At 43.2% G+C, this 23,673-nt stretch overlaps 5 protein-coding genes and 1 pseudogene across 6 annotated transcripts; 3 read left to right on the top strand and 3 right to left on the bottom strand.

Moving 5' to 3' along the window:
- Positions 1-738: 738 nt before the first annotated feature.
- Positions 739-4,392, bottom strand: LOC133930822 (uncharacterized). The gene is made up of 9 exons (XM_062377580.1): positions 4,184-4,392; positions 4,035-4,100; positions 3,837-3,942; positions 2,727-2,769; positions 2,530-2,602; positions 2,222-2,309; positions 1,336-1,392; positions 1,157-1,235; positions 739-1,034 (listed from the first exon to the last, which is right to left on the bottom strand). The coding sequence occupies exons 1-9, from the start codon at positions 4,255-4,257 to the stop codon at positions 1,021-1,023; spliced, it is 600 nt and encodes a 199-aa protein (XP_062233564.1). The 5' UTR covers positions 4,258-4,392; the 3' UTR covers positions 739-1,020.
- A 418-nt stretch (positions 4,393-4,810) lies between these two features.
- On the top strand, positions 4,811-7,410 carry LOC133930820 (uncharacterized). Of its 2 annotated transcripts, XM_062377579.1 has the most exons (4): positions 4,811-5,046; positions 6,159-6,291; positions 6,402-6,474; positions 7,285-7,410. In XM_062377579.1, the coding sequence occupies exons 1-3, from the start codon at positions 4,874-4,876 to the stop codon at positions 6,456-6,458; spliced, it is 363 nt and encodes a 120-aa protein (XP_062233563.1). In that variant the 5' UTR covers positions 4,811-4,873; the 3' UTR covers positions 6,459-6,474; positions 7,285-7,410. The 2 variants fall into 2 exon arrangements, with proteins under 2 accessions (XP_062233563.1, XP_062233562.1); XM_062377578.1 differs by lacking the exon at positions 7,285-7,410 and having other exon boundaries at positions 6,402-6,898.
- A 1,705-nt stretch (positions 7,411-9,115) lies between these two features.
- Positions 9,116-11,122, top strand: LOC133930818 (uncharacterized). The gene has a single exon (XM_062377576.1). It carries the CDS (start codon positions 9,571-9,573, stop codon positions 10,513-10,515), a length of 945 nt encoding a protein of 314 aa, XP_062233560.1. The 5' UTR covers positions 9,116-9,570; the 3' UTR covers positions 10,516-11,122.
- A 1,155-nt stretch (positions 11,123-12,277) lies between these two features.
- On the top strand, positions 12,278-13,047 carry LOC133930819 (histone H3.2). The gene has a single exon (XM_062377577.1). The coding sequence runs from the start codon at positions 12,471-12,473 to the stop codon at positions 12,879-12,881; it is 411 nt and encodes a 136-aa protein (XP_062233561.1). The 5' UTR covers positions 12,278-12,470; the 3' UTR covers positions 12,882-13,047.
- Positions 13,048-13,891: 844 nt separating this feature from the next.
- On the bottom strand, positions 13,892-14,808 carry LOC133930265 (GDSL esterase/lipase At4g01130-like; annotated as a pseudogene).
- A 1,713-nt stretch (positions 14,809-16,521) lies between these two features.
- On the bottom strand, positions 16,522-22,685 carry LOC133930817 (uncharacterized). Its single transcript, XM_062377575.1, has 5 exons — positions 22,296-22,685; positions 21,382-21,431; positions 20,297-20,461; positions 17,713-17,823; positions 16,522-16,915 (listed from the first exon to the last, which is right to left on the bottom strand). Exons 1-5 carry the CDS (start codon positions 22,519-22,521, stop codon positions 16,781-16,783), a joined length of 687 nt encoding a protein of 228 aa, XP_062233559.1. The 5' UTR covers positions 22,522-22,685; the 3' UTR covers positions 16,522-16,780.
- Positions 22,686-23,673: the final 988 nt, after the last annotated feature.

Here is a 23,673-nt window from a genome sequence, read left to right as displayed (position 1 = left end):
TAGATAGTAGATACGGTAACACTACAAATCGTAAACGAATTTAACACTACTCTTATATACTGTTACTAATTGTCTATCGTTAGTTGAAAAATGTACTCCAAAATACAAAAAAGAGTTACGATGGGCAAAATGAAAAATAAAAAAGAATGAAACATATGATCAGCTATATGTTCTTTTGTGAAAAAGAATAATGTGAAAGCACAACTGAGAACTAACGATAAAATAGTAATTCTACTAACAAGTGTGTGCGCTCTCGGTGGCAATCGAGTGCACGCCTCCTTCAAAGTTCAAAGGATTGCCAAGGTCGACGGCATCAATGTTGGATCTTCTGGTTTCAGTATTGAAAACCTCATGGCTCCCAAGTCATAGCGCCCAAGGTTGCAGTCAGGCTGGCGGAGCGGCAGAAGCACAGCACGCGCGGGCAGGGTGACAGAGGTAGTAACGTAGAGACTTCTTTTTGCGCGATTACAAGATTCTACCAATAAAATCACTAAAAACAACTCGTGTGTGTAAATCGAGAACATCAGAATCTAAACCTTGATGGTTAGAGTCTTATCATCACGCCTCCACCACCACGCTAAGAGGTGGTTCTCAGGTTTCTAAGTGACTGAATACCACCATAAAACAATCAGATCATACAGGGAATTCATACCAGGTTAGAAACAAAGTTACCGCAATTCAAAGTTCCGAATACCAGCATCAGCAGCACCAAGACAACAAGATAGCCAAGCCAACGACTGGGAAGCAAGCTATAGTGAAATTCAAATTTGAAGAGGGTAACCGATCGTTTAGCGTATTAATTCAAACATTCGGGCAAGATTGTTAACGTAAGGTATTACATCTCGATAATAGCAGTAACATGATGAGGTGGTACAAAATTTGGTACAGTTAGCTCAACCCAGCACAGAAGCATTGGTATCCTTCCTGAGTACAAGCGGCAGCTTTGGACGTAACTGTGACAGCATGGACAAGCACAACTGCAACAGTGAAACATTCACCAACTTCTCATGTCTCCGCTTATCAGATTCTTGGCGCTACAATGGATACCAACACATGCATAAGAATACTGCAAGCTTAAGTAATTATGGGATAAACTAAGGAGAAAACGAAAAGTCACACAAATTAACAAAATCCACCACAGGAACATATTGCATACCTCCACCAACTGTGGCTTCAGGGAGCCGTTCTATCGAGTACCTGTGTCGAGTAATATACATGATTGGAACACCAGGAACCTGCAAAGTTGAGAAAATGCAAATGTTATCAGCATGTGTGCGCAGCTTCTGCAATATTAGGACCAAGTCCTGAGCTGAAAGCAGTAAGCACTAAAAATACCTTCCTTATCCTCCTTTTCAAATCTCTATCACATGTGGCAACAATGTAGCATTTGTGCTGTCACATAAAATGTATGGTTTAGAACAGAAAAATCAAATGCTAAACACACAATGTAGCATAAACAAAAATATCCATCAACTAGCCATTGTGAAGATGAACCATGTAATCCAATGCAATGGAAATGCATGAGTTAAAAAAGGGGCCACCACATTCCCACTTGTTACAATGAACTAAACACAGTACCCACATGGACATCAATCATAGATAAAGTATAATCAGTAGATCTGCACAATTAAGAGCAGTCAGATGACACATCATCTGTAGGTATCAATCGGTATTCGTGCTTGACTTGGAAGAAATTTAGATGCCACATAGAGACATAATATTTAGAGAAGCAAATAAAAAGGTTCCAAGGGGAAAAAGCAACATGTGCTAATTTTTTTCAACTTTGGAAACATTGAACTTAAAACAAACAATCAACCATGTCTTTGAAATGTTGGCTAAAATGTAAATATTAGCAAAACGAAAAAATAAAATATGATTTCAGCTGGAAGTTTGCAATTTTAAAAGGATACAACCTGTATTTCACTAACTTGTACTTATATCTAGAAAACATTAGAGAAGGAACTAGGAAGGTAGATTACATATAACATTATTTCACTTCTCTATCCAATGTCCATATTAACTAGCCACAATATATCAACAAAGTACACTATATGGAAAATATACGGCAAACAGTGAATATAAAAAAAAGTCACAAGTCCACTAAAAGGACCTATCCTCCTAATCTCCTGTTATCCTATTAAAGTTAATGCTTAACAGAATACTCCAGGTACTCCTCAAATTCTAACCAAACAAAAAGTGATTCAAGAAGGCAGAGTTTTACCTGAGTAACCCTCTCCACAATGCAGTCATCGGCATAAGTTCCCTTGTGTGTGCATGCTAATCTTTGGAACCTAGGGTCCTTGGCAATTCTGTAAGAGAAGTCATTTGGGTTATACGAACAGATCAAAACTATACTAAAGTATCAAATATAACCACAAGTATGTGCAATCAACACTTGTATAAGGAAGATGATAGTATGGATAGCAATGTAAATATAAATAAAACCCTATTTTAAGGCAACAAAGCAGATAAAGCTGAAAAAATGCATTAAACGGCACAGTATGGCAATAGCATTGGGTATGAGCCCACCTCAAGGCCACACGATACTTCTGTCCCAACTTTTCAAGCTCAGCCATAACACAGTCAGTGATACAAGGGGTACCTTCATAACCAGACATCAGAATTTGTTAGAGAAAAAGGTATATGCAGTCGACAAGATGTTAAAGGGATAGCTCAAGTCACTAGAAAGATAATGGGAAAGCAAAACAACAGAGTTGCATGCTTACATTTTGCATAGAGGCAGTCCATCATTCCTTTCTCCAAATCCAACTGCATAGGGGAATGAGGGTTTAGTCACAAAGATGAGTGTCTATGAACTGACAGTTAGCCTCATTATTATGTGTGCTACAGAATCTAGAATTAAAGATCAACCCCACTTAATGAATTCAACTTTGACTTATAACAATCATGGTTATTAAGGCATTGCTTAAGCATCGCTTAACCAGTAAGGCGGCCAGAGGGCGACGCCACGCTGGACGTCACGCTTTGAAGTGGTATGGTGTTCGCTTTATTCGCAAGGCATCCGTAAGGCGGCCGTAAAGCGTCTCCATGGCGTAGGGCGGGGTGAGGCGGGCGCCATATGGGCAGCCCGTAGCCTCTGGCGGGAAGAAGCAGGAGAGAGAGGAGGGAATCCAAAATTGGCACAATAAGCAAGAGGGAGGAGAGGGAGAGAGAGAACACAGAGGGAGAGAGCCAACCTCCAGCTCCTGCGCCACGCCGCGACACCGCCAGATCCAACCTCCATCGCGCCCCTTGAATTTGTAGCTATGCTTACTACTTTACTAGGATAGGATGATGATATGGCGTCACCTTGCCTCACGCCTTCGGCACTAAGGCGGTAGTGAGTCACCATGCCTCGCCTTTACGCCTTAATAACCATGATAACAATCTTAGCAAAGGATTCATACTAGATGGGAAAACATGTGGTAAGACAGTGGTTTGTTTTACTAAAATCAACAGTCACCCTAACCATTAACTTTGGCTTTCAATAAGATTTCAGATCTTCTAAGAATAAGTACCTCCGTGTTGGTGTTGATCCTTCTTACATAGACATATGTGTCTGGAGAACTCTACATGCCATAACCAAGTGAAATTGTGTACTACCTATCTTGTGACAACCTAGCACAGAGATCAGCTATAATGTGTCGACAAGCAATAAAAATCCAACTTATCTTTGGAGGGCGTTACATTCAACTTAAAAAATGTCTACTGACCAAATGAGGTGGTTGGTATACAACCTATGGTAAATATTAATTGTATGGCGCAATTGCAATTATGCCTGGTCTCACTGAATCAATGAGTGAAATAACAGAAAACCAGATAATTCAAAGCCAAACCTTGTTCTGGATGGAGAAGTTGATGAAGTTGGTGTCCACAATCACCCGGTACGGTGGCCCCAGCGCCGTGTTATAGCTGAAGAACAGCGCCGATGAGATCTGCGGCCTGCGAACCTCAAACCAGAACGACATCACGAATCCAAACAAGCATGGAAAACTAAACTGAGCCCCAAAACCCTAGCACAAACGGGCACTCACACATTCCGGCCGAGCTTCTCCTTCTCGGCGTCGTTCTTCTTAGGGTTCAGCACCTCCTCCTTGTACCTACCCAACGCAGAAATTTAGGCTCCATGTAGCTGGGACCGAACCGTGGAGGAGCGGATGGGGAGGGAGCATGGTTGCCTTACTTCTTTATGGTCTTCTTGCTGATGATCTTCTTGACGGCAGCGAACTTGGGGCCCTTGCTCTTCGACTTCCCCATCTTGGGCCGAACCCTAGAAACCCTAACACCGGCGGCTACTTCGCGCTGGTCACTGTACGCGGCGGCGCCTCCGTCTGATATCTCACGAGGTCGGCGGGAGGGAAAGGCGAAGAGGGTTTCGCGTCTCTGCAAGGAAGAAAAGCGGCGCGTGGTGGGGCCTACTTGTCATATGGGCCTGCTTGGTTTTGTGCCCAGCTCGGCCCAGTAACTAGATTGAGCCTGGTGCGACGAGGCTGTGCAGCTGAATTTATATATATATATATATATTTTCAGAATTTGTAAAAGTAGACGTGTGTTTTAAAAAATTACACACCTAACATTCTGTCACTAAAATTGCGTAGTATTCAGCATATATTTCTTAAGAAAATGATCAGATGTTATTGTAGTAGGAGTTATGGAAGTTGGGTGAGTTGTGAATGTTTGGGTTAGATGTGTAAATTTTTAACAGAACGATAGACAAAAATAGACTTTCCAACGGATGACGAAGGTTAGAGAATATATATATATATATATATATCCTGTGCAGCTCGCGCTCTGGGCCGTTGGATCTGAGAGCATTGGGCGCGTCGCCGGCGTGGTGTGGAAGGGGAGGGAAGGGTAAAGGAAGTGGTGGGGGATGGCGGCGGCGGCGGCGACGCTCCGGTGGGTGCTGCAGCTGCACCGGGACGTGCCGCGGGCGGCGCGGTTCTACGCGGAGGGGCTCGACTTCAGCGTCAACGTGTGCACGCTCCGCTGGGCCGAGCTCCAGTCGGGGCCACTCAAGCTCGCGCTCATGCACACCAACGACAGGTGCGGCTGCTGATGCTGCCCTCTCCTCGTCGTGTTCTCTGGTTCGTAGGCCTTAGGGTGGTGGTAGGGGATGCGTCGTGAGAGGGTTTGACGGAATGCGGCGGAGGTGGTTCGGCCGCTTGCTGCCGCGGTGGTGCTACTTGCTGTGAGGTTCATGTGTTTGATGAAATGCTTGCGTGGTGCACTTGGCAGACGCTGAAAACACATTGGTGATGGCATGCATGACTGCACATTGCTAGATGTTAGGGATAGTGCGTTCCTACCGAAATACAGCCAACTTTGGATTGAGTCGTGAAAATCTTGGCTCCAGGAACAGAAAGAACTTTGTCCTGAAATTATTTTCCTGTGCATATGAACTGGGTGTTGAAAAATTCTTCCTTTTCCAATTTCCTTATTTGCCATCGGCACCTAGCAGCTTAGATGAGTAGCTGTGCAGGTAAGATGGAATCACGAGTAAGTAATTGTTCTCTTGCACGCTTTGTGTGTAGGGATGCAGGTCTAATGTTAAATAGCTCCTTCATTGTTGGGCAATGATTTGCACTTTACAGCTTACTGGTGGGTTTCAGGCTTTTGAGTCAAATGTTCCTTTTTTATGCGCCTGGTTGAACTTACCATAGGTCGTGTGCCCAACAGCAGTACATGTCAAACATGCATCGCGGCCATAGCAATGCTCCAACGTATGGTACGGCTGAAGGAGTGTTGGATCTGCGAGGTTGCAGATTGCTCATTATTCTTGAGAAAACAATGACCAAGATGAGTGATGCCCTATACAAAAATACGCTTCATATGTTTTCATGGTGCTTCTTGCAAGCTTAGATCAAGAACAGCTGTGGTACTCGGTGTATGAAAATATTTGATCAACTATTAGATTAATTTGTCCTCCTTAGCTTTTGTCACTTGTCAATTCTTCTCATGGACTCCGAATATCATCATTATATGAATATAGGATAGAGAAACATTATGTTTGTGTGGAGTATGGGGATAGTTGTATGTTAAGAAAGATATATAAATTTCCAGTTGCAAAATGTATGTTCTTGAGACATTTTAGCATGTTTTTGCAATGGGCCAGCGCATGGAATTGTAACTGTTGTCTATTTCATACATATTTGCAGTAATCTTGCATCGCAGAGAGTCTATTCTTCAATGCTGTCCTTCACTGTACCAGATATCAACAGTACAGTTTCGAAATTAATGGCACTGGGAGCTGAGTTGGATGGGTCAATCAAATACGAGATCCATGGAAAAGTATTGTGTCTATATGTACATAATTTATATACGTGATTGTATTCATGAGTCCTTCAGAAACAATTTTATGACATTATATTTCTCTGAAATTCCTACTTCTTTCATTGCAGGTTGCAGCCTTACGATGCATCGACGGGCACATGCTAGGTCTTTACGAGCCAGCTTGAAGAACTCATGCTACAAGTAAAGTAACGAAAAGCTCCTTTAATCTCTCTGAAATGGCTGGTGCATGCTTATTCTTCCGGACAAAAGATCTTTTAACATAAGTCAACTGACTGGGCCTCTTGTATCTGAAGTGCCAGAGCTCCGTTTTGTTAGTAAAATCGTATGAGAGACTGTAGATAATTTACAGCAACCAAATATTTATCATTCTCTGCCTTGTACTGCTGGTAGTGATGCACATGGTCCCAAAGTGAGTACACCTAGCAGATCAGGACGGTGGGTTGAAGCCAAGTTCATCCAAACTAGTATCTTCAGTGGTTCTCCTTGGTCATGGCCTGGACTTACCCATTAAGATGCGGCAGTGTATCTAGTTCAAGTTTCATTTTCTGGTGCAGCCTTGTTCTGTCACTGTTCATTCATGGAATTATATCACCATTGGGTGCCATGTGTTGCAACCTGACTTTTCCACTTTAGAGGTGGAAAATCTTTGTGTACTGTCATCTCTTCAGTAAGCGGAATTTATTGAAGTTAGACATATCAAAGTAGCATAACAGAAACAATGTAGTGGATCTGTAGATGAAGTCATCAAAAGTACTTTAAGATAGCTACAGAACTGGGTATTATATATGATTACGGAAACTAGGTCAATGTTCTTAACCCAATTCTCAGGAATGTTCTAATGGGTCTCCTTAATGTGGTAGAGTTCTCTGGTTATTTGTGAAAACACGAGTTGAAAGCAATCTATTAAACATCCCTATCCTATTTTTCTAACATTATTATTAGTTAGAAAAATAGCTCCATATTTATTAATCAACTTAAATTGATTTTCAGAACCTGACCTGATCCCTCTGGAGAAACTGCACCCGTCTATTTTTCACTTCATTCGTCCTGACCTTTTGTTTGGCAGAACATAAGGTGTTGGTCCTTCAGACTAAACGGATTATGCGAGATGCAGCGCGTGCATTATTATGTGAATTTGTTCTAGGACTTGAGAGCTTCATGGGTTTATGAGTATTCCGCCCTTTTCATGTCATCAGGAACTTCATGTGTGCTGCGGCGCAAGTATTTGCGGGGAACGCTCCCCGGGATCAAAGTAGCCGCCAACCTGGGTATACGCATAAAAGCGTGACAGGTCTAATGGTTGAGTTAGCTGTTAGTTTTTATTTTGCAGATGCATATGGGAGAGAAGTGAGTAGAGGTGAAGATAAGAGTTAGCTGTTAACTCTTATTTTACAAATATAGAGGAGAATCTTAGAGAGCTCTTTTTATTAAGAGATAGCTCTAAGCATAAAGCAGATCTCACTTTAACCCATCTTTCTGTGAGATATAAAGAATTAGAAACAGCGAGACCTGTATAATTTTTGAAAAGTCTAACCTAATGGTTAGAGAATTAGAGCTGCCCGAATCAGGCAAGGCATCAGCATTCAGCAGCCAACCTACTCCCACTTGCATCACCTCGTCAGCAAAACGCCCTTCAAATGCAGTCTACTCTTGTACCATGGTCCATGGCCATCTTCTCATGCAAAAGACCCCTGCCGTCCTATGAGCTACAAAGCTGCACCCTCCCGAATCCCGATCATTCTGCTGCACCTGCACTCTAGAAATTAACCTGCTGTACCTATTAGGAAACTACAAATACATATACTTTTTTAAGTACAAACATAGACACGCACACACTACCTAAACCCTAAGCACATCCAAGTTCACCTAAAATTCAAACGCGGACGGGTGGGACGACGCCACGATCGCTCCACCGGTACCGTCGAGCTAAACGCTCGTTCGCACAAATGCATATATTTTGATTGCAACGCCGGAGCCTAAAGCAGTAGCATCAACTGCTCCTTATCAATGGTAAAAGAATGGAATGATAGTCCAACTTGTCATCAGATGAACTACCTGTTCGCGCTGAAAACAACGAGGTTGTTTGCCGGCTACCGGAATTGTCGGTTGATTGGCCACTTGTTCTCGGCAGTTGCCGGAGGGAAAAGGTAGTTTGATAAAGGCGTCCGCTTCCGTTTCTGGTGAGACACCTACTCTCTTGCTCCTTGGTGCATAATAAACATGAGTAATACTAATGGTTTATGGCTAAGTGTTTAGAGAAAAGAGTGTTAACTATCTATATATAAATTATAATTTTTAATATTAACATACTATATGTATTGTTTAAATATAATTAATTATCTTGTTAGTACTAATATAAGCAGTGATGATTAGTAAGTAACTTGTCCTTCACCTAAGCACTAGTATCAGTTAAGGTTTTTAGGACTGGGATCTTAAGTAGGATCATTTTTTATCGGATCGGATCGTAGGTTCACGATCCTATGAGATTTTTATTTTAAAGTTTAACAAGTATGAAACATCGTTAAATATAGATTCTGAAGATACAAACTAATAAAAATATGTCACATTAAACTAATAAAACTTAATTATACATAGATCTTAGTGATTCTGTGGGATTCTATTGAAACTCTCATCTAGGATCAGGATCTTATGTAAAATCTTAAAGATTCTGTGGGATCATATAAACTCTCATATAGAATCATGATACTATGAATTTAAGATATATGGTAGGATTAGTATTATTTCAACTCCATAGCATCGTAGGATCGTAAGATTTATGATCCGTATCTGATAACCTTTATACCAGTGCAGTTCAGAAAAAAAAAATCATAAGCACACCATTGTACATGCTCTTATGTTGTTTAGATAAAATTTAGGAAAATCCATAATGAACCCTCGCCTAACATGTAGTTAGTAGGACTCGGTGCCATACCGTTCTTAATGCCGTTTCACTACTGGTAAGAGCATGTAAAGCACTGCTGATATGCATATGATGTAAATCACTCTTAATCACAGACATGCATATAATCGCCCAACGATTGGCACCAATGACACATTGACTACTAAATAAAGCAAACCACCACTTCCCGCCATTGCTAATTACCCTCTTCCCAGCTTGGCAACCTCCTCCTCCACTCCTTCCCTCCAGCCATCACCTCCTCCAGTCCAAGAGGGAAGCTATTTCAATTCCCACGTCGACATGGCGGCTTCCTCCCGCCGCCGTCGATCGCCGCCGCAGACCTAGCTATTGAGAAAGGTGCTCGGGGGCAGGCATCAATGGCGAAGACTTCCTTGCTGCTGTTGCTTGTGCACGTCCTCGCGTTCTTGCATTCCTGCACGGCTCAGAGCCGCATTGCAAACATCTCGGTCGTCGAGGCCGCTGTCCGCGACCGCGCGTTCGAGCTGCTCCGCCGCACGAGCCAGCTCGTCGACGTGCCCCTCCCGGCGAACCTCTCTGCAGGCGTCGAGGCCTCGGCGCTGCGCGTGCGCAGCAACGAGCTCTGGGCCGACGGCGTCAACGCCACCGGCTTCACCATCCCGCCGCGCGTCGTCCCGGCCCCGTTCGCGCGCCGCGTCGCCATAATCTTCGAGCACTTCGACGTCGGCAACGGCAGCTCGACGGGCGCCGCAGCGCTCTTCGCCGCGCCGCCCGGGTACGCGCTGGCCGCGCCCGTGGTCGGCCTCCTCGCGTACGACGCGTCGGCGGGGCTCGACGCCCGGGTCGCGCTCCAGGCGCTCGGCGCGCCGGTACACGTCGAGTTCAAGAACCTGTCGTCGGCGAAGGGGTTCAACGCCACAACCGCGCGGTGCCTGACCTTCTCAGCCAGCGGGGAGGTCGTGGCCACGCACGCCGTGGTGTCGGGGTCGGCATGCGCGGTGCCCGGCACGGGGCACTTCGGTGTGGCGGTACGGGTGCCTGAGACGCCAACGCCAGCGCCGGCCGTGAGGGCGAGGTGTTGGGCGTGGACGGTTGGTGTCGGCGCCAGTGGCGTGCTGGGTGCCAGCTTTTTGGCGCTCTCTGTGGCCGGCGCGGTGAGGTGGAGCAGGAGGCGGAGGAGGGAGGAGATGGAGCGGCGGGCAATGGCCGGGGAGGAGCTGGGACGGATGACAGTGCGCGGGAGCAGGATGCCATCGGCGAAGGTGGTGAGGACGCAGCCGGCTGCCGTGGCGGAAGGCGTAGCTGAGCTCCTCCCCGAGTCGCTCCGGGCGACGCCAGCTTAATCATCTGAGGTTTTCAACGCTCGCCTTTGTTTTAGGTGCATTTTTCAGCATACAAAATTTCTCATTTAGATTTTACAGCGTACGCAACTTGTACAGCACAATGTGCTTTGTCCAAATTTTCCCCAAATTTCAAATGCAATTGAAATGGAGGTTTTGCCGTAAAAAGTCCTAAGTTCACGTTATCATAATTTCTCCAGAACAGAAACATAAAATATTTAGTGACGTTTTGTTTATTCATTTTTGCAAATTAAGAAAGTTTTTACAGACATAAAGCGCTCCTCATGGATGCATGCTTTATAAGAAAAGAGTTGACACCGAAGGGATATCACATTATTTGGCTTTAGTCACTGAATGCACACAAAATTGAACAAGGGGGACTGATGCCTTTATTGCAAAAAATGTATATACACTATGATTTTTCGGCAATCTAACAAAGATCTTACAGTTTTAAGTATCCTTCCTTCCCATCAGTTCGAATAACCTCATCTTGCAAAACATCTAAAGATGTACAATCATGGCTGCAGACTTGAAGTGCCTCCCATTAGTCTTTTATAGCTCACTGTGGCAGTAAGAACATGCTCAAGGATTCATTCTGTTTACGACTTGAAGGGCATGGCAACAGGAATCGTATCTTCTTAAGCAAAGTCAGAGGGATGAACAGTATTATAACATTAGCGTTTTTAAACCGTTAGATCTGTAACAGATGCACCAGATTATCTGGTACAGCACCTCTGTAAACAGTAGAATCACTACAGTATTTTGCTACAGTAAATAATAGCAGGATACTGTTCACCTAGACTCGTATTACTGTGCATTTCAGTGCCTTTGTGAAGGCAAGTCAGAGGATGCGCGTCCACGGCAACAACCATGGATAGAATCTGTACGTATGTTGATCAAAATTTCTGGTAGAAACTAGATAACAAAAGCATTTCCCAACGATGTCTGGCATCTTTTCTTCAGACTCCAAGTAGAGGAGCTCCTCTGTCATATGAGCACAGATTTCTGCATCTATCTTTCTAGAGACTGAAGCGGGTAAACATGTATAATCGAGAACTTGTTCTAAATATTAAAGTTCGTTGTGTATGACCAGTACTCTTTGACGATCTCACGGAAGAGAGATCCTTCAGTTTCCATGAGCTTCGTAGGTTTATCGTACTCCACTATTTTACTTGGAAGTAAGTTGAACCTATTAGTATGGATTAGACTATCTCCAATCATATTCTGTTCGTTTTGTTTTTTCATAATTTCCTTCCCTGTTCTATTCTTTTATTTTCTCTTATTTTCAACAACTTCCTTTTGAGTGGAATCACGAAGGAAAAATAAAGAGAATTCCGTCCTGAAGGGAATATTTTCATGACGAAAATCGTAAAGGAAAACCGTTGAAACACTGAAAGGTATAAAAATTTCTTCACGATGAGATTTTCGTACTCGAAGTAAAACGGTTAACCTTAGTCTTATGGGAGCATACGCTGCAATAATATCTTGAGACAGACCTTTTCAAAGTCTAACAATTGTACATAAAAGATAAAAAGTCTACCTTTTGAATTCCCCTGCTAGCCAAAGTGCGAGCAGATGAGCAGACCAGAAAATGCTCCTGGGCTGTGTACGCGTAACAGCGGTCCACGAATTCCCAACCAAGCGAGCACTAGCAGATACACACGCGGATCGCGATCCGCGGCAACGCTGAAACAGGCATCCGCACCGTCCAATCTTACCGAATCCAACGGCTCCCCGAAACCCAGTTCCTCCCGCAAGCACACGCCGCCAAAACCGTTCCAAAAATGCGATGGCCCATCCCTCCAAACCCCCCAAATTTTTGGCCAAAATTTCAAGCCCCGCGCGCCAACTCCGCAAATCCCACCACTACTTAAACCCCCCACCGATTCCTCACACCCGTAGTCTCGAGCCCAGATCGCCGTCGCCCTCCGCACCAAGCCGCCCGACCGCCTCGCCCGATGGCCCGCACGAAGCAGACGGCGCGCAAGTCCACCGGCGGCAAGGCCCCGCGGAAGCAGCTGGCGACCAAGGCGGCGCGCAAGTCGGCCCCGGCGACCGGCGGGGTGAAGAAGCCGCACCGCTTCCGCCCCGGCACCGTCGCGCTCCGGGAGATCCGCAAGTACCAGAAGAGCACGGAGCTGCTCATCCGCAAGCTCCCCTTCCAGCGGCTCGTCCGCGAGATCGCGCAGGACTTCAAGACCGACCTCCGCTTCCAGTCCTCGGCCGTCGCCGCGCTGCAGGAGGCCGCGGAGGCGTACCTCGTGGGGCTCTTCGAGGACACCAACCTCTGCGCCATCCACGCCAAGCGCGTCACCATCATGCCCAAGGACATCCAGCTCGCCCGCCGCATCCGCGGGGAGCGCGCCTAGGCGCCCTGCTGTCCATCGCTTGGTTGCTGTTACTATTAGGTGTTTAGGCTCTTCTCGTCATGTTCTTGCTGTGTCTCATGCCATTAGCTGCTTGCTATGTGTTGATGCTTTCGCTGTCGTCAGACTATCAGTTTGGAGAAATGCAATGGATGTGATCTATTTTATATTTGTCTTGTGCTTTAGGCTTCCTTATTTCATGGTTCAAATGACCATTGTGCTGGATTGCGCTGATTTGAGCTTGCTGCTTAGAATGCCTTAATCAAGGTATGGATTCGCATTAGGGCACAAAATGCTTTAACAATTTTGAACCAAGCATATATGAGATGCTGGAGTTTGTTAGAAAGCGTTGCAGCATTTGGAGTTAGGTGTGATGCTGTGATCTGAAATCTGAACTCTACTATCTATTGAGTTCATTTAATCTAACAAGCACAGCCTTTAGTGATCTAGTGCGAGCCAAACCACGACATGACATTACTTATTCCTAGTTGAAGTTATGTACTTCAAACCTCTTTTTCTGCTCAGACATACTTAAGTATCTTTGTTACAATGAATACTTAGTTTTTCGCTATGTGTTGGTGAGTGCTGTGGCCGTATTGTGGCTATTAGTTCTGAGATTGCAATGCAAGTGATCTATTTATACTCAACTTTCTGAGTTTATCTTTATCTCGTGAACTATTACTTAGTCTGGATGTTATGCTTGCTGAATCCATGCTTGAAGTTGAAATGACCCTTGTGCTGGATTGTGTCTTGTGGCTGATTTTCGCTTGTTGCTTAGAATGGTTCGTCAGTGATAGTTTGCGTGCGGGCGCAGTGCCACAAAGTTGTTGAATCAACTATGTTGGACCAAATGGTTCTTGTGAATCAGAGGTTGGAATTTGTTTGCAGGAATTGCAGTTTTTGCATTTGGGTGTTATCTTTGATCTGAAGTCTGAACCCTGTAATATTCATTCAATCCAACAAGTATAACCTGTAGTGATCCAGTACAGGTGAATGACGACGTTCAAACCTCTTTATTTGCTGCAAAGTTTCGAAAGATCGAAAGCTGGATACGAATAGGAGCCACTAATCACTGCAGATGATATGAAGGCATGGATTCCATCCCAGCTTACATAGTTTTGCGGGTCTCCACAAGCTGCAGAGGTTGCAGTTTGGCCGTTCACTACCATCTTGGTTAAAATGGTAAGCTCCGCCACCATCTCCACAGCAAGCCCTACTTCAGCCCTGAAACCATCACCAGATCATTCAACCTTTACTGTTGGCTATGAATATGAAGCAAATTTGCGAGATAGAGATGGTTTGAACTGGTTTGTTTGCTAATTTGATGCTACACGATATTTTGGAGGAGCATTAGGATATTGGAACAGCTCAAGCGTTGTGGATTGCTTGTCAACATACACGATCGATGCGTCCTGCAGCTTCTTCCTGGCCTCAGCCAAGCTGTCGTTCAGCAGTTCATTGCAGTAGACTACTCCGCTATTGTAAGTTTTCATGCATCCAATTTCATCCAAGTCACTGCTGCTATGCGGGAGCTCGGTGAGGAATGCTGGGTAGCATTCGATGGGAGCCATGTTGAACACCATGAAGTTGCGAGCTCCGATGATATACAAGTCCTGCGGTGAATGAAATAAGTGGGTGAACCACGGCGTTAAATAATTCTCCAACTCTCAAAATGATTTCACCTCAAACCTAGGATCACTCGGTGTCGAAAGAATCAAGCAAAGTCTCCCTTCAGTTGTGAGCCAGGTCTCCTGTGGAAGTAGGTCGTGCCGAACGGCCCCTGCTGCGCCGGGAACGCGGCCCAGAAGCTGCCGGTATCGGAGTTGGAGTCGCCGAAGTTGAACACGGCAGGATACTTGCACCCTGACATTGCCGCCGGGCAGAGGCAGCACAGTGTAGCCAAGAAGAGCAGCCATATGGTCTTCTTCATCGTGGAAAGAGAATCGACGTGCGAGCTTAGCTTGGTGAATGGTGATGTGGTGTACTGGTGTGCGTCGATGTGTAGGAAAGGGCGTGATGTGGCATGTTTATACAGGGGAGAGACCGATGGTGTTCGTGCTGTTGAGCTGGAAATTTATCTCTTTTTTTGAGATTTTATAATTTTTCACTGAACAATTTGCTATGTTATTTATATGTTATCATTATATTGATGACTCATAGATCTAGATTCTACATATTACACTTATAATAAATGATATATTATGAAAAAATATAAACGATAAGATCCGTATAAATTTTAAAAAATATACTCTCTCATCTAATAGCAAGCCCTCCTTCTACCTATTAGAGATGTCATGGTAAGTACAGCAGGACAGAAGTAGTATTGTACTGGTGCGTAAAGGCCAGGAACGTCACCAAAGATCAGTCATAATTTTCATAGACAAACACGTACCGATAGATGATGAGAAAATATATGATTTATCATCGAATAACTACTAATTCTACAATCCATCATCGAATAAATTATGTTTACTTTTATACCATCAAATAAATATTTCAGTTCCTTATATGCCATCGGATTCTGATACTACCCTCCGCTGCACTGTTCATAAACAGTATGAACAGTACCCGTGAATAAAAAAGTCACAAAAAATATGTCGATTTTTGTGCACGCTCTATAATTCATAATCAACCTGTTTTAACTGTGTTCACCTAAAAATACTGTATAGAATTCAAACTAAAATTCTTCAAAATGTACTACTTTTGTAACTTCTTGCAATTTTTAAGCCTCATAAAAATTTACAAAAAATCTGAGAAAATTTACTAATATTCCTCTAATGTGATGCAATAATTTCTAAAATTATCTCCCGCGGTGAAAAAATTAGTTCTTTGTAATGCACAGTATTATAAAAGTAGCTCATTTTGAGAAATTTTAGTTTGAATTTTACACAGTATTTTTAGGTGAATACAGTTAAAATAGGTTGATTATGAATTATAGAGCGTGCACAAAAATCGACATATTTTTTTGACTTTTTTTATTCTCGGGTACTGTTCATGAACAGTATAGCGGAGGGTAGTATCGGAAGCCGATGGCATATAAGAACTGAAACATTTATTCGATGGTATAGAAGTAAACAAAATTTATTCGATGACGGATTGTAGAATCAGTAGTTATTCAATAGCGAATTATAGATTTTCTCATAGATGATCTGGACTTTTCTTGGGGCATACTTGTGCTGTTATATCCTCTACCAAACGGCTACTTCATCTAACCCCAAATATAATCTATTAGCATATTAACATGATCTTTAACATACTGCTTTTACTAACAATATTTATAAAAATAAATTATTTCAAATACAATGAGTTATATATTACAATGATATTTTTCATAATGAATCTATTAACAATAACCTTATGTTATCAATCTTTATGTTTTTTTTTTTATTGATGATCAAAGCTAAAAAAAGTCGTAGTATACCTACGCTGCTACTCTTTTTGGAAGCATTTCCGCACGTCACTGCACGAGTGAATACCACTCCTGAGAGCAAACCAATCGTTATCCTCGAGAGCCGTCTGGGACATTGCTTTGGAGCTCACGGGACGAGGATGACGCACTCACGCTCCGCAGCGGCCTCGAAGCGGTAGGAGAAAAGTGCGGGAAAATGATGAACCAGATAGCAGAAGGATAAACTCGTGGACGGAGATAAGCTCGTGACACTTTGAGATAAGAATCATCATTCGGCAATCAGTACGATGTACTACATGCGCTGACAAAAAGATTCAGACGTGAAAGAAACGGTGCAAAAATCACCAAACGGGTGACGGGATACAACCATACAATCGTGTTCATCGTAGATCGACCGCTCCGAACTCCATTACATGTGACATGCATGATGCTTGCCGGCATAGGATGAGGCTGTACATGGGGGTGTACATATGTGAGGCGTCTTGTTCTGGGATCAGGACGGCGAGGAGAGCAAGCGCTGGATGACTTTGTCAGGATCGTTGTCGTGGATGGCCAGCAGCTCGGGGACGTTCGGGGACGTGAAGCCCATCTCGTGGAGAATGTTGTAGGATTTCACGAACTCCTTCACCTGGGCAGAAGATAGACTATTAGTCAGTTTGATGAGCATGCAACAGCAAAAGAAAATAGACTACTCCGTAAATAAATAGCAACAGTGCACAAGATGCGAGATGCGGGCAGACTAGATACCAGGGATTATCTCAGCTAAACCACACGTGTCAAATTATTTCGTTTATCATTTACCCAGTTGTGTACAATTAACAAACAGTGAAATATTCTTCTCCGTAGAAAATTGGCTAGTTGTACGAAACATTCTTTTGGTGAAGACTGTTAAAAATTGGCATGCATTTCTTATCTCGTTCCAACCAGAACATAACTCTCTTGCAAAAACTGCAACTGAAATTTGCTCTGCTGCTTCAGCGAAAAATCTCTATCATCCAAAAACATGTCAAGCATTTTAAGTTCTATAAGTCTATTATAATTGATGAGTGCAGCACTGGTGAACGCAGTTGGTAATCATGAATAATGAGGGAGTAAAATAAAATCCCAACAGACTAAATGAATAAAGAATGATTGAAATTTGAAAGTCTGCTCATAATATATCAGTGGTTCATGAGATATTTTCACGAAGTGGATGTGGCACTTCCTCTTGTTTTTCGTTAAGAGGACATGAACACAAGCATAGTCTTGGAAAAGGAATTAGTGCATGAAACATGAAAAAGTGGATCTAATTGCCTGCAAATCCTAATAGTGATAAGATGTACAGGGCTTATGGACGGCAGACAAAAGTTACCAGTGCACTCTTTTTTCATGACAGATGGTGCTGGGAGAAGTATTAATAAATACAGTAAGGGGGAAAAATCATACCTTCACTGGATTATCTCCATAATTCAACACAGCAAATGAGACAGATTCACGTCCAAGGCCCATGGCGACATACTTGTCCACAACTGGATCCCCTGAAGACACTGGTCTAGCCTGCAAAAGGAAAAAAAAGAAAGAATGCCAGTTATCGATCAATGGTACTTATTATAAAACAGCTCGGTGGCATGCACTAACACTACTCATCATGTGAAGACGATGACAGGGTGGTGAGAACCTAAAATGATATCAAGATTGTACCATCCAAATTTCATCAAGTGCCTCTCAGAGAAGAGAAAATTCAACAAATGGCAGTGTTCACACATTAAGTAGATTGCAATAGAACATGTTACTCTTGAACAAGGATTTTATCAAGGGATCAAGGGCAGCCAGATTAGCAGCTTTTAAACATCTTAAAGTACATCCAAACCAGATTATAACCAAATCAAAGCAGATAATCACACGTGACAGTTTTTCTCATGAGTAAACTACATAAAACAGGAAGGTAATGGCATCAATTCTCAGCATATCAACTGAATTTGGCTGGAAGGGGCCTTCACTGCCTGTAAGGTTTTGGGGCTAACAATAGCTCACATATGGCATTATTTACAGATGAGAAGATCCCTAGAAGAATTAAACATTATTAACACTAGCTGAGTCTATAGTTATCATGGTGTCACTATATCGTCGCCATAACGACGCTATGGCGGCGTGACGCTGGTTAGCTCCTCGCCACGGCGCCGGAGTGTATGGCGTCCGCCATACAGGCGTGGCGTCGATAAGGCGTTGTGTGGTGGGCGCCATAAGGGTAAAAGTCGCGGGGGGGGGGGGGGGGTCAGAAGGGGCCAAGGGGACGAGAGCTCATGGGGATATGTTCGAGACCTGACTTGAGCGCCGAACAAGAGTGTGGCTCGTGTGAACCCTAGCCAAACCGAGAGCGGGTCACCGCCATCGCCGAGGCCGAGAGCCATCCGTCACCAGTGGTCCTCACCATCCTCCGCGGCGTGCCCCTGCGCAGATCCGTCCGCCGCCCGTGGTCCTCGCTGTCGCTGCGCTCCCTCGGCCTTCCGACGCCCCTGCGCACTTCGTCTGCTCCATCTGCTCATGGTTCGTCGCTGCTCTCTCCTCTCACTTCTCTCTGTTGAGTGCTGATCTGCTCTGTTAGACCATCCCCAACCATTTTTCCTTCATTTTGTTCCCTTCCTGATTCCATTCCCCGTTCCTATTCCCTTTATTTTCCCTCATCTACAACAGCTTCCCTTCGAAGGGATTCGTATAGAGAAAGGAGAGAGAATCCTGTCCTGGAGGGAATGGCCTTAGGAATTACTTCATGAAGGGAAACTGCTGGAGCGCTGAAGGAAACGAAAATCCCTTCGCGAAAGGATTTTGGGTCACGAAGGAAATCCGTTGGGCATGGTCTTAGGACTAGCACTGCACTTTCCTCTCACTTCTCTCTGTTGCAGTAGGCCAGTAGTAGCAGTGTAGCACTTAGAAGTTAGAACTTGTAAGCCTGCTGGTAGCTGCAACTGCAGTGTTGCGCTTGGCTGCTAGGGCTGGAGCCTTAGAGGAGACATGGGCTAAGAGGGCTTCTATGGGCTGGCTTGGTGGGCTGGGACAATTAACAAGTTCCTCTACTTTTCTTTGCCTTTTCCCTTGCCTGTTTATTATACCTATACATATATTGGTGCATATCTGATTTACACAGTAAATACCTGATTTACACACTAGCATATAGCAGTTCAGCTCAAGCTCTAAGTTGTAGGCATTTAGTAGTTAGCACACTAGGTATCACATAGCAGTTTAGCTGCACACTAGTTCTTCATGTGAAGAAGATGAGGAAGAGGGAGAGGAAGAAGAGATCATTGTGGATGATCATATCCTAGACTATAATGTGTGTATTTGTCACGCCAATATGTCTATGGCGTCGCCACGCCGCGCACCAACATAGATGTTGTAAAGTTGTGAAGGTGGTGAGTTGCCACACCTCTCCACACCGCCGTAACAACTATGGGTGGGTCGCCACACCTCGCCACACTGCCATAACAACTATGGCTGAGTCTGAGCTGACAGAAACTTGGAGGAAAATGCAACATAAAATTTTTCTGCAACAGTATCAGGGCTTATCAGGCAGAATAGGGCTAAAAAAGATAGAACAGTAAAAAAATTACTGACAGCTTTGTACGAACTGTGCCAAAACCACATGGATCACTACTCCACAGAAAAATGGCAAGACCAGGTTGAATGTTCAGGTGCGTGCTTTACAGTATCAATTTATTATTGCTTCAATGAGCAAGTCCAGAAACTCTTCTAGTCTTTTAAACTAATGCCTATGTTACATAAAACCTGCCCGTCGGCAACATTAAAGAGGGAAGAAGGCTGGGAGAGAAAATTTAATCGAATACTGGTGGGCCTAAGTTACACAAGGAAAGCTAGCAATTAAGCCAACAGTAATAACTAAGAACTGGTCTATAAGCAACTTAAAACTGATTTTCGACATTCTGCTAGAACTTGAAGTAAGAGAATGGTATTTGCGTAATGATTAATGATATATTGGTATATGAAAGAAAGTAGTGTAAGCTGTGCATCTTGCCTGCTGTGGCACTGTCTGAGGCGTGACTGGTGTCTGCCTTTCTACCACAAACTTGCTCCAGTTGGGATTCTCCTTCTCTGCCTCAGCAAGAATCTTTCTCTCATATTCAAAGTCGAAGTTGAAGGTGCTGCGAGGAATTTCTACCATATGTGGTGCCAATTGAGGCTGAAAAGATAACACTAATTAGAAAATTGCAACTACCCCAAACACCATGAGTGAACGAGGGAAGTGTGAATAGTAAGCACTCAGTGTTTTTGAGAATGATGGAATGCATCTCTAGAAACAGAACAAACAATAGGCAGGCTCAACATACAGTATGAGCTTCGATAGAACCCACACATAGTAAGAATTGGATCCTCGTACATTTCGAATCATTTGACTACAAACTATAAGGCCAAGAGTATACAACCAACAAACAGCAGGGGCTGGAAGATAATTAACAGAAAACATCAGCAAAGTTCTCCATGGGGAACAGAACGGCTAGCACAAACATTAGTTCCTTATTTTGTTTAGGCACACTCTCATCCTGAGTTGTCCAATCACCATGGAATAAGTTGCACTTGTTAGATCTACAATGGGTTGACAAAAAGGGTAATAGTCCATAGAGAAATAGATAAACCAGTGAATGGTTCTTAGCAAGATCAAGAAGATGATCAAAGGTCACAGGACAGCTAAAGATGACTCAATAATGAATCAACAATAAATAACCAGTTCATTGCTGCAAATTTTCATGCCATAGAGACATAGACTACCCTGATTGAAGCCAAAAGTAAATAAACGGAGATTGATAAAAATATCTATAGTTGGGCCTCATCATTAACTATCCATCCTTTTCATAAGCCAAAGGAAAGTGATCAACAGTTGAAAACTTTTGTCAATTTACATCTTAACGAACAACATATCAACATTTGTCTAACAGCTAGGCAACAATACATTCTCAATGGAGTAACACTTATATCTAAAAGGAAAGAACATTGTCCCATGGGGCATTGCAATCATTAGGATAGAAATTTTGGTGGCAGCAGATTAGTAGTTCTTGAGAACACATAAAAAATAGTAACTGAATAATAAACTAAATTACTCACAGGAGGGGTAATGCGATATTCAGGCTTTATCACAACTTGTATGCCCACTTCTGCACAATAAAAAAATATTGTTATTAGAACATGAACTGTTCCTGAATAACAAGCAAAACAGGAAACACTAAAGAGTAGTTTATTCATTTTTCGCATGATGTAAACAGTAAAATAAATATAGAAACACATCTATCAGAACTACCGACTATTTTGCTGTCTTCAATAATTATAAAATTTTCACCCATGAACTTAGGCAAGTATACCATCTTATCGACTTTAACTATGTTGATAAAAAAGTAAGGCACTCAACATTACAGAACCATTCCATACGCATTTGACATCCAACATTGTTGTATTCCTTGCTAGTTGTTAGTGGAAAATAAAGTATATATAAACATAGATAAATGGCACACGCAAACACATACAAGTCCATCATATAGCACCTTGACTTGTGCATAACCAATTCATGTCTTAGCCTAACACTAAGCCCCAACAAAAACACCCAAGCAGGCTGACTTCCCATGTTGCAAGACAAATTCAATGTTGAATTCAAATTCATGCCATTCGAATTTCCTTACACTCAACTGTCCAGCATGTCCTAGCGTACTAAATTACTAAGCAACTTGCAAATCCTTACTAGCTGAACAAATTAAAGCACCACCACATAACATTTTTAGGGCTGGATTGCACAGCTTCGCCATCAAGACCCCTACAATTAGAAACCAAGGAAGAGATCTGCCGATCTAACGCCCACCAAAACCCATCCAATTGAGTTGAACATAGCATCCACCGTTCGATCGAGTACAACGCGTGCAATTTTCACAACCCAACAGTCTACCAACCACTAAACAAGGGGACCAACCAACCGTGAATCAATCAATCAACCAGCCAACCAACAGTCAGTGGGGAAGGGGGAGAATTACTCGATGAGGACGACGGGGTGGGAGCGAGCGGCGTAACGATGGGAGCCGAGGGCCCGGACGCGGCGGGCCCGTGGTGGTACGGCGCGGCCCGCGGCGACGCGGCGGCGCCGCCCCCGCCCCCACCGTGGGAGGGCTGGCCGACGCGCGGGTAGAGCGACGAGCCGGCGGACGCGCCCCCCGGAGGCGCGCCGTAGGAGCCCGACCTGCCCCGGAAGTCGTATTCCATCGGCGCCCGCAAGGGTGGTGGGCTGGCGTCTAGCGGTGGAGCGCTCCGGCGAGAGCGGGGTCGATCGCTCGGATCACGCGGTTTGGATGGGAAAAACTCCTCGGAGAGCAAGAGGAAGAGGAAGGGGCTGAGTCGCGGAGCCGTGTTCGAGGGAATACCGTAGTATTAATTCCTAGCTGAACTGACAAATAAATCCTCTCTTAGTCTACGACATATAAATTAATAGTAAATTTATCGGAAAAAATTAAATACCACATATTTGAGGGCTTAATTTTTTATATTTTGAAAATAAAAAATTGAAAAAATAGGCGTCAGTTTGAAAAAAAAAATTAAGAGCTAGACACACCATCAAATTGTTTCAGAATATTCACAACTATTTTAATAGTATTTTGATTTTTAAGATTAATATAATGCAATTTTTTTAATTTTTAAATACATTACTGGTTAGAAAAGCGATGATCAATATACTGTCGGCAAAAATCTAAAATTAGATAACATACGTGACTATATTTACCGAAATAAATAACATATCATCATATTTATAATTTTAGCATTCGTATTCAGCACCTCATTTACTGAAATTTAACTTTCGGTACACCATACATCGAAAATATGCGAGTCCAGCCATATTCAGCACACGAGTGCCGAATATATATTGTAACGCGTATTCGGCGCACCTTGGGCACAAAATGATCCGACCATAAACAGTGTTGTGCATAAACAGTAACAGCGGTGAGTTGAATTTTGCTTTCACTCTTCTTCAAAACGGTGATCTTCTGTTACTCCAAAAAATTTAAAACTTTTTTTACGTGTTTCATAATCCATGTGCAACTCATTTTAATTGGATTCACCAAAAAATTCTTTGTGTATTTTAAAATAAAATTCTCCAAAAAACACTACTTTTATTAATTGTAACAATTGTTAGTGCCTCAAATAAATGCCCAAAGATCTAGTAAAATTCACTAATATTCTTCTTATGTGATGGACTAATTTATAAATTTATTTCCAGTCCTAGATTATATGATGAAAAAGTGAATTACTTTGTAATGCTCTATTTATATGCATTTTTATCATTTCATGTGATATTCTCTTTTTAATTCAATTTGAATAAAAATAAATTTAAACATGCACAAAACCTACGATCAAGGGGTA

The sequence above is a fragment of the Phragmites australis genome, chromosome 10, assembly GCF_958298935.1.
Source record: "Phragmites australis chromosome 10, lpPhrAust1.1, whole genome shotgun sequence".
Lineage (NCBI taxonomy): Eukaryota > Viridiplantae > Streptophyta > Magnoliopsida > Poales > Poaceae > Phragmites > Phragmites australis.
Note: the sequence above shows the minus strand (reverse complement) of the source record. Positions and strands in the feature narration are given on the sequence as shown.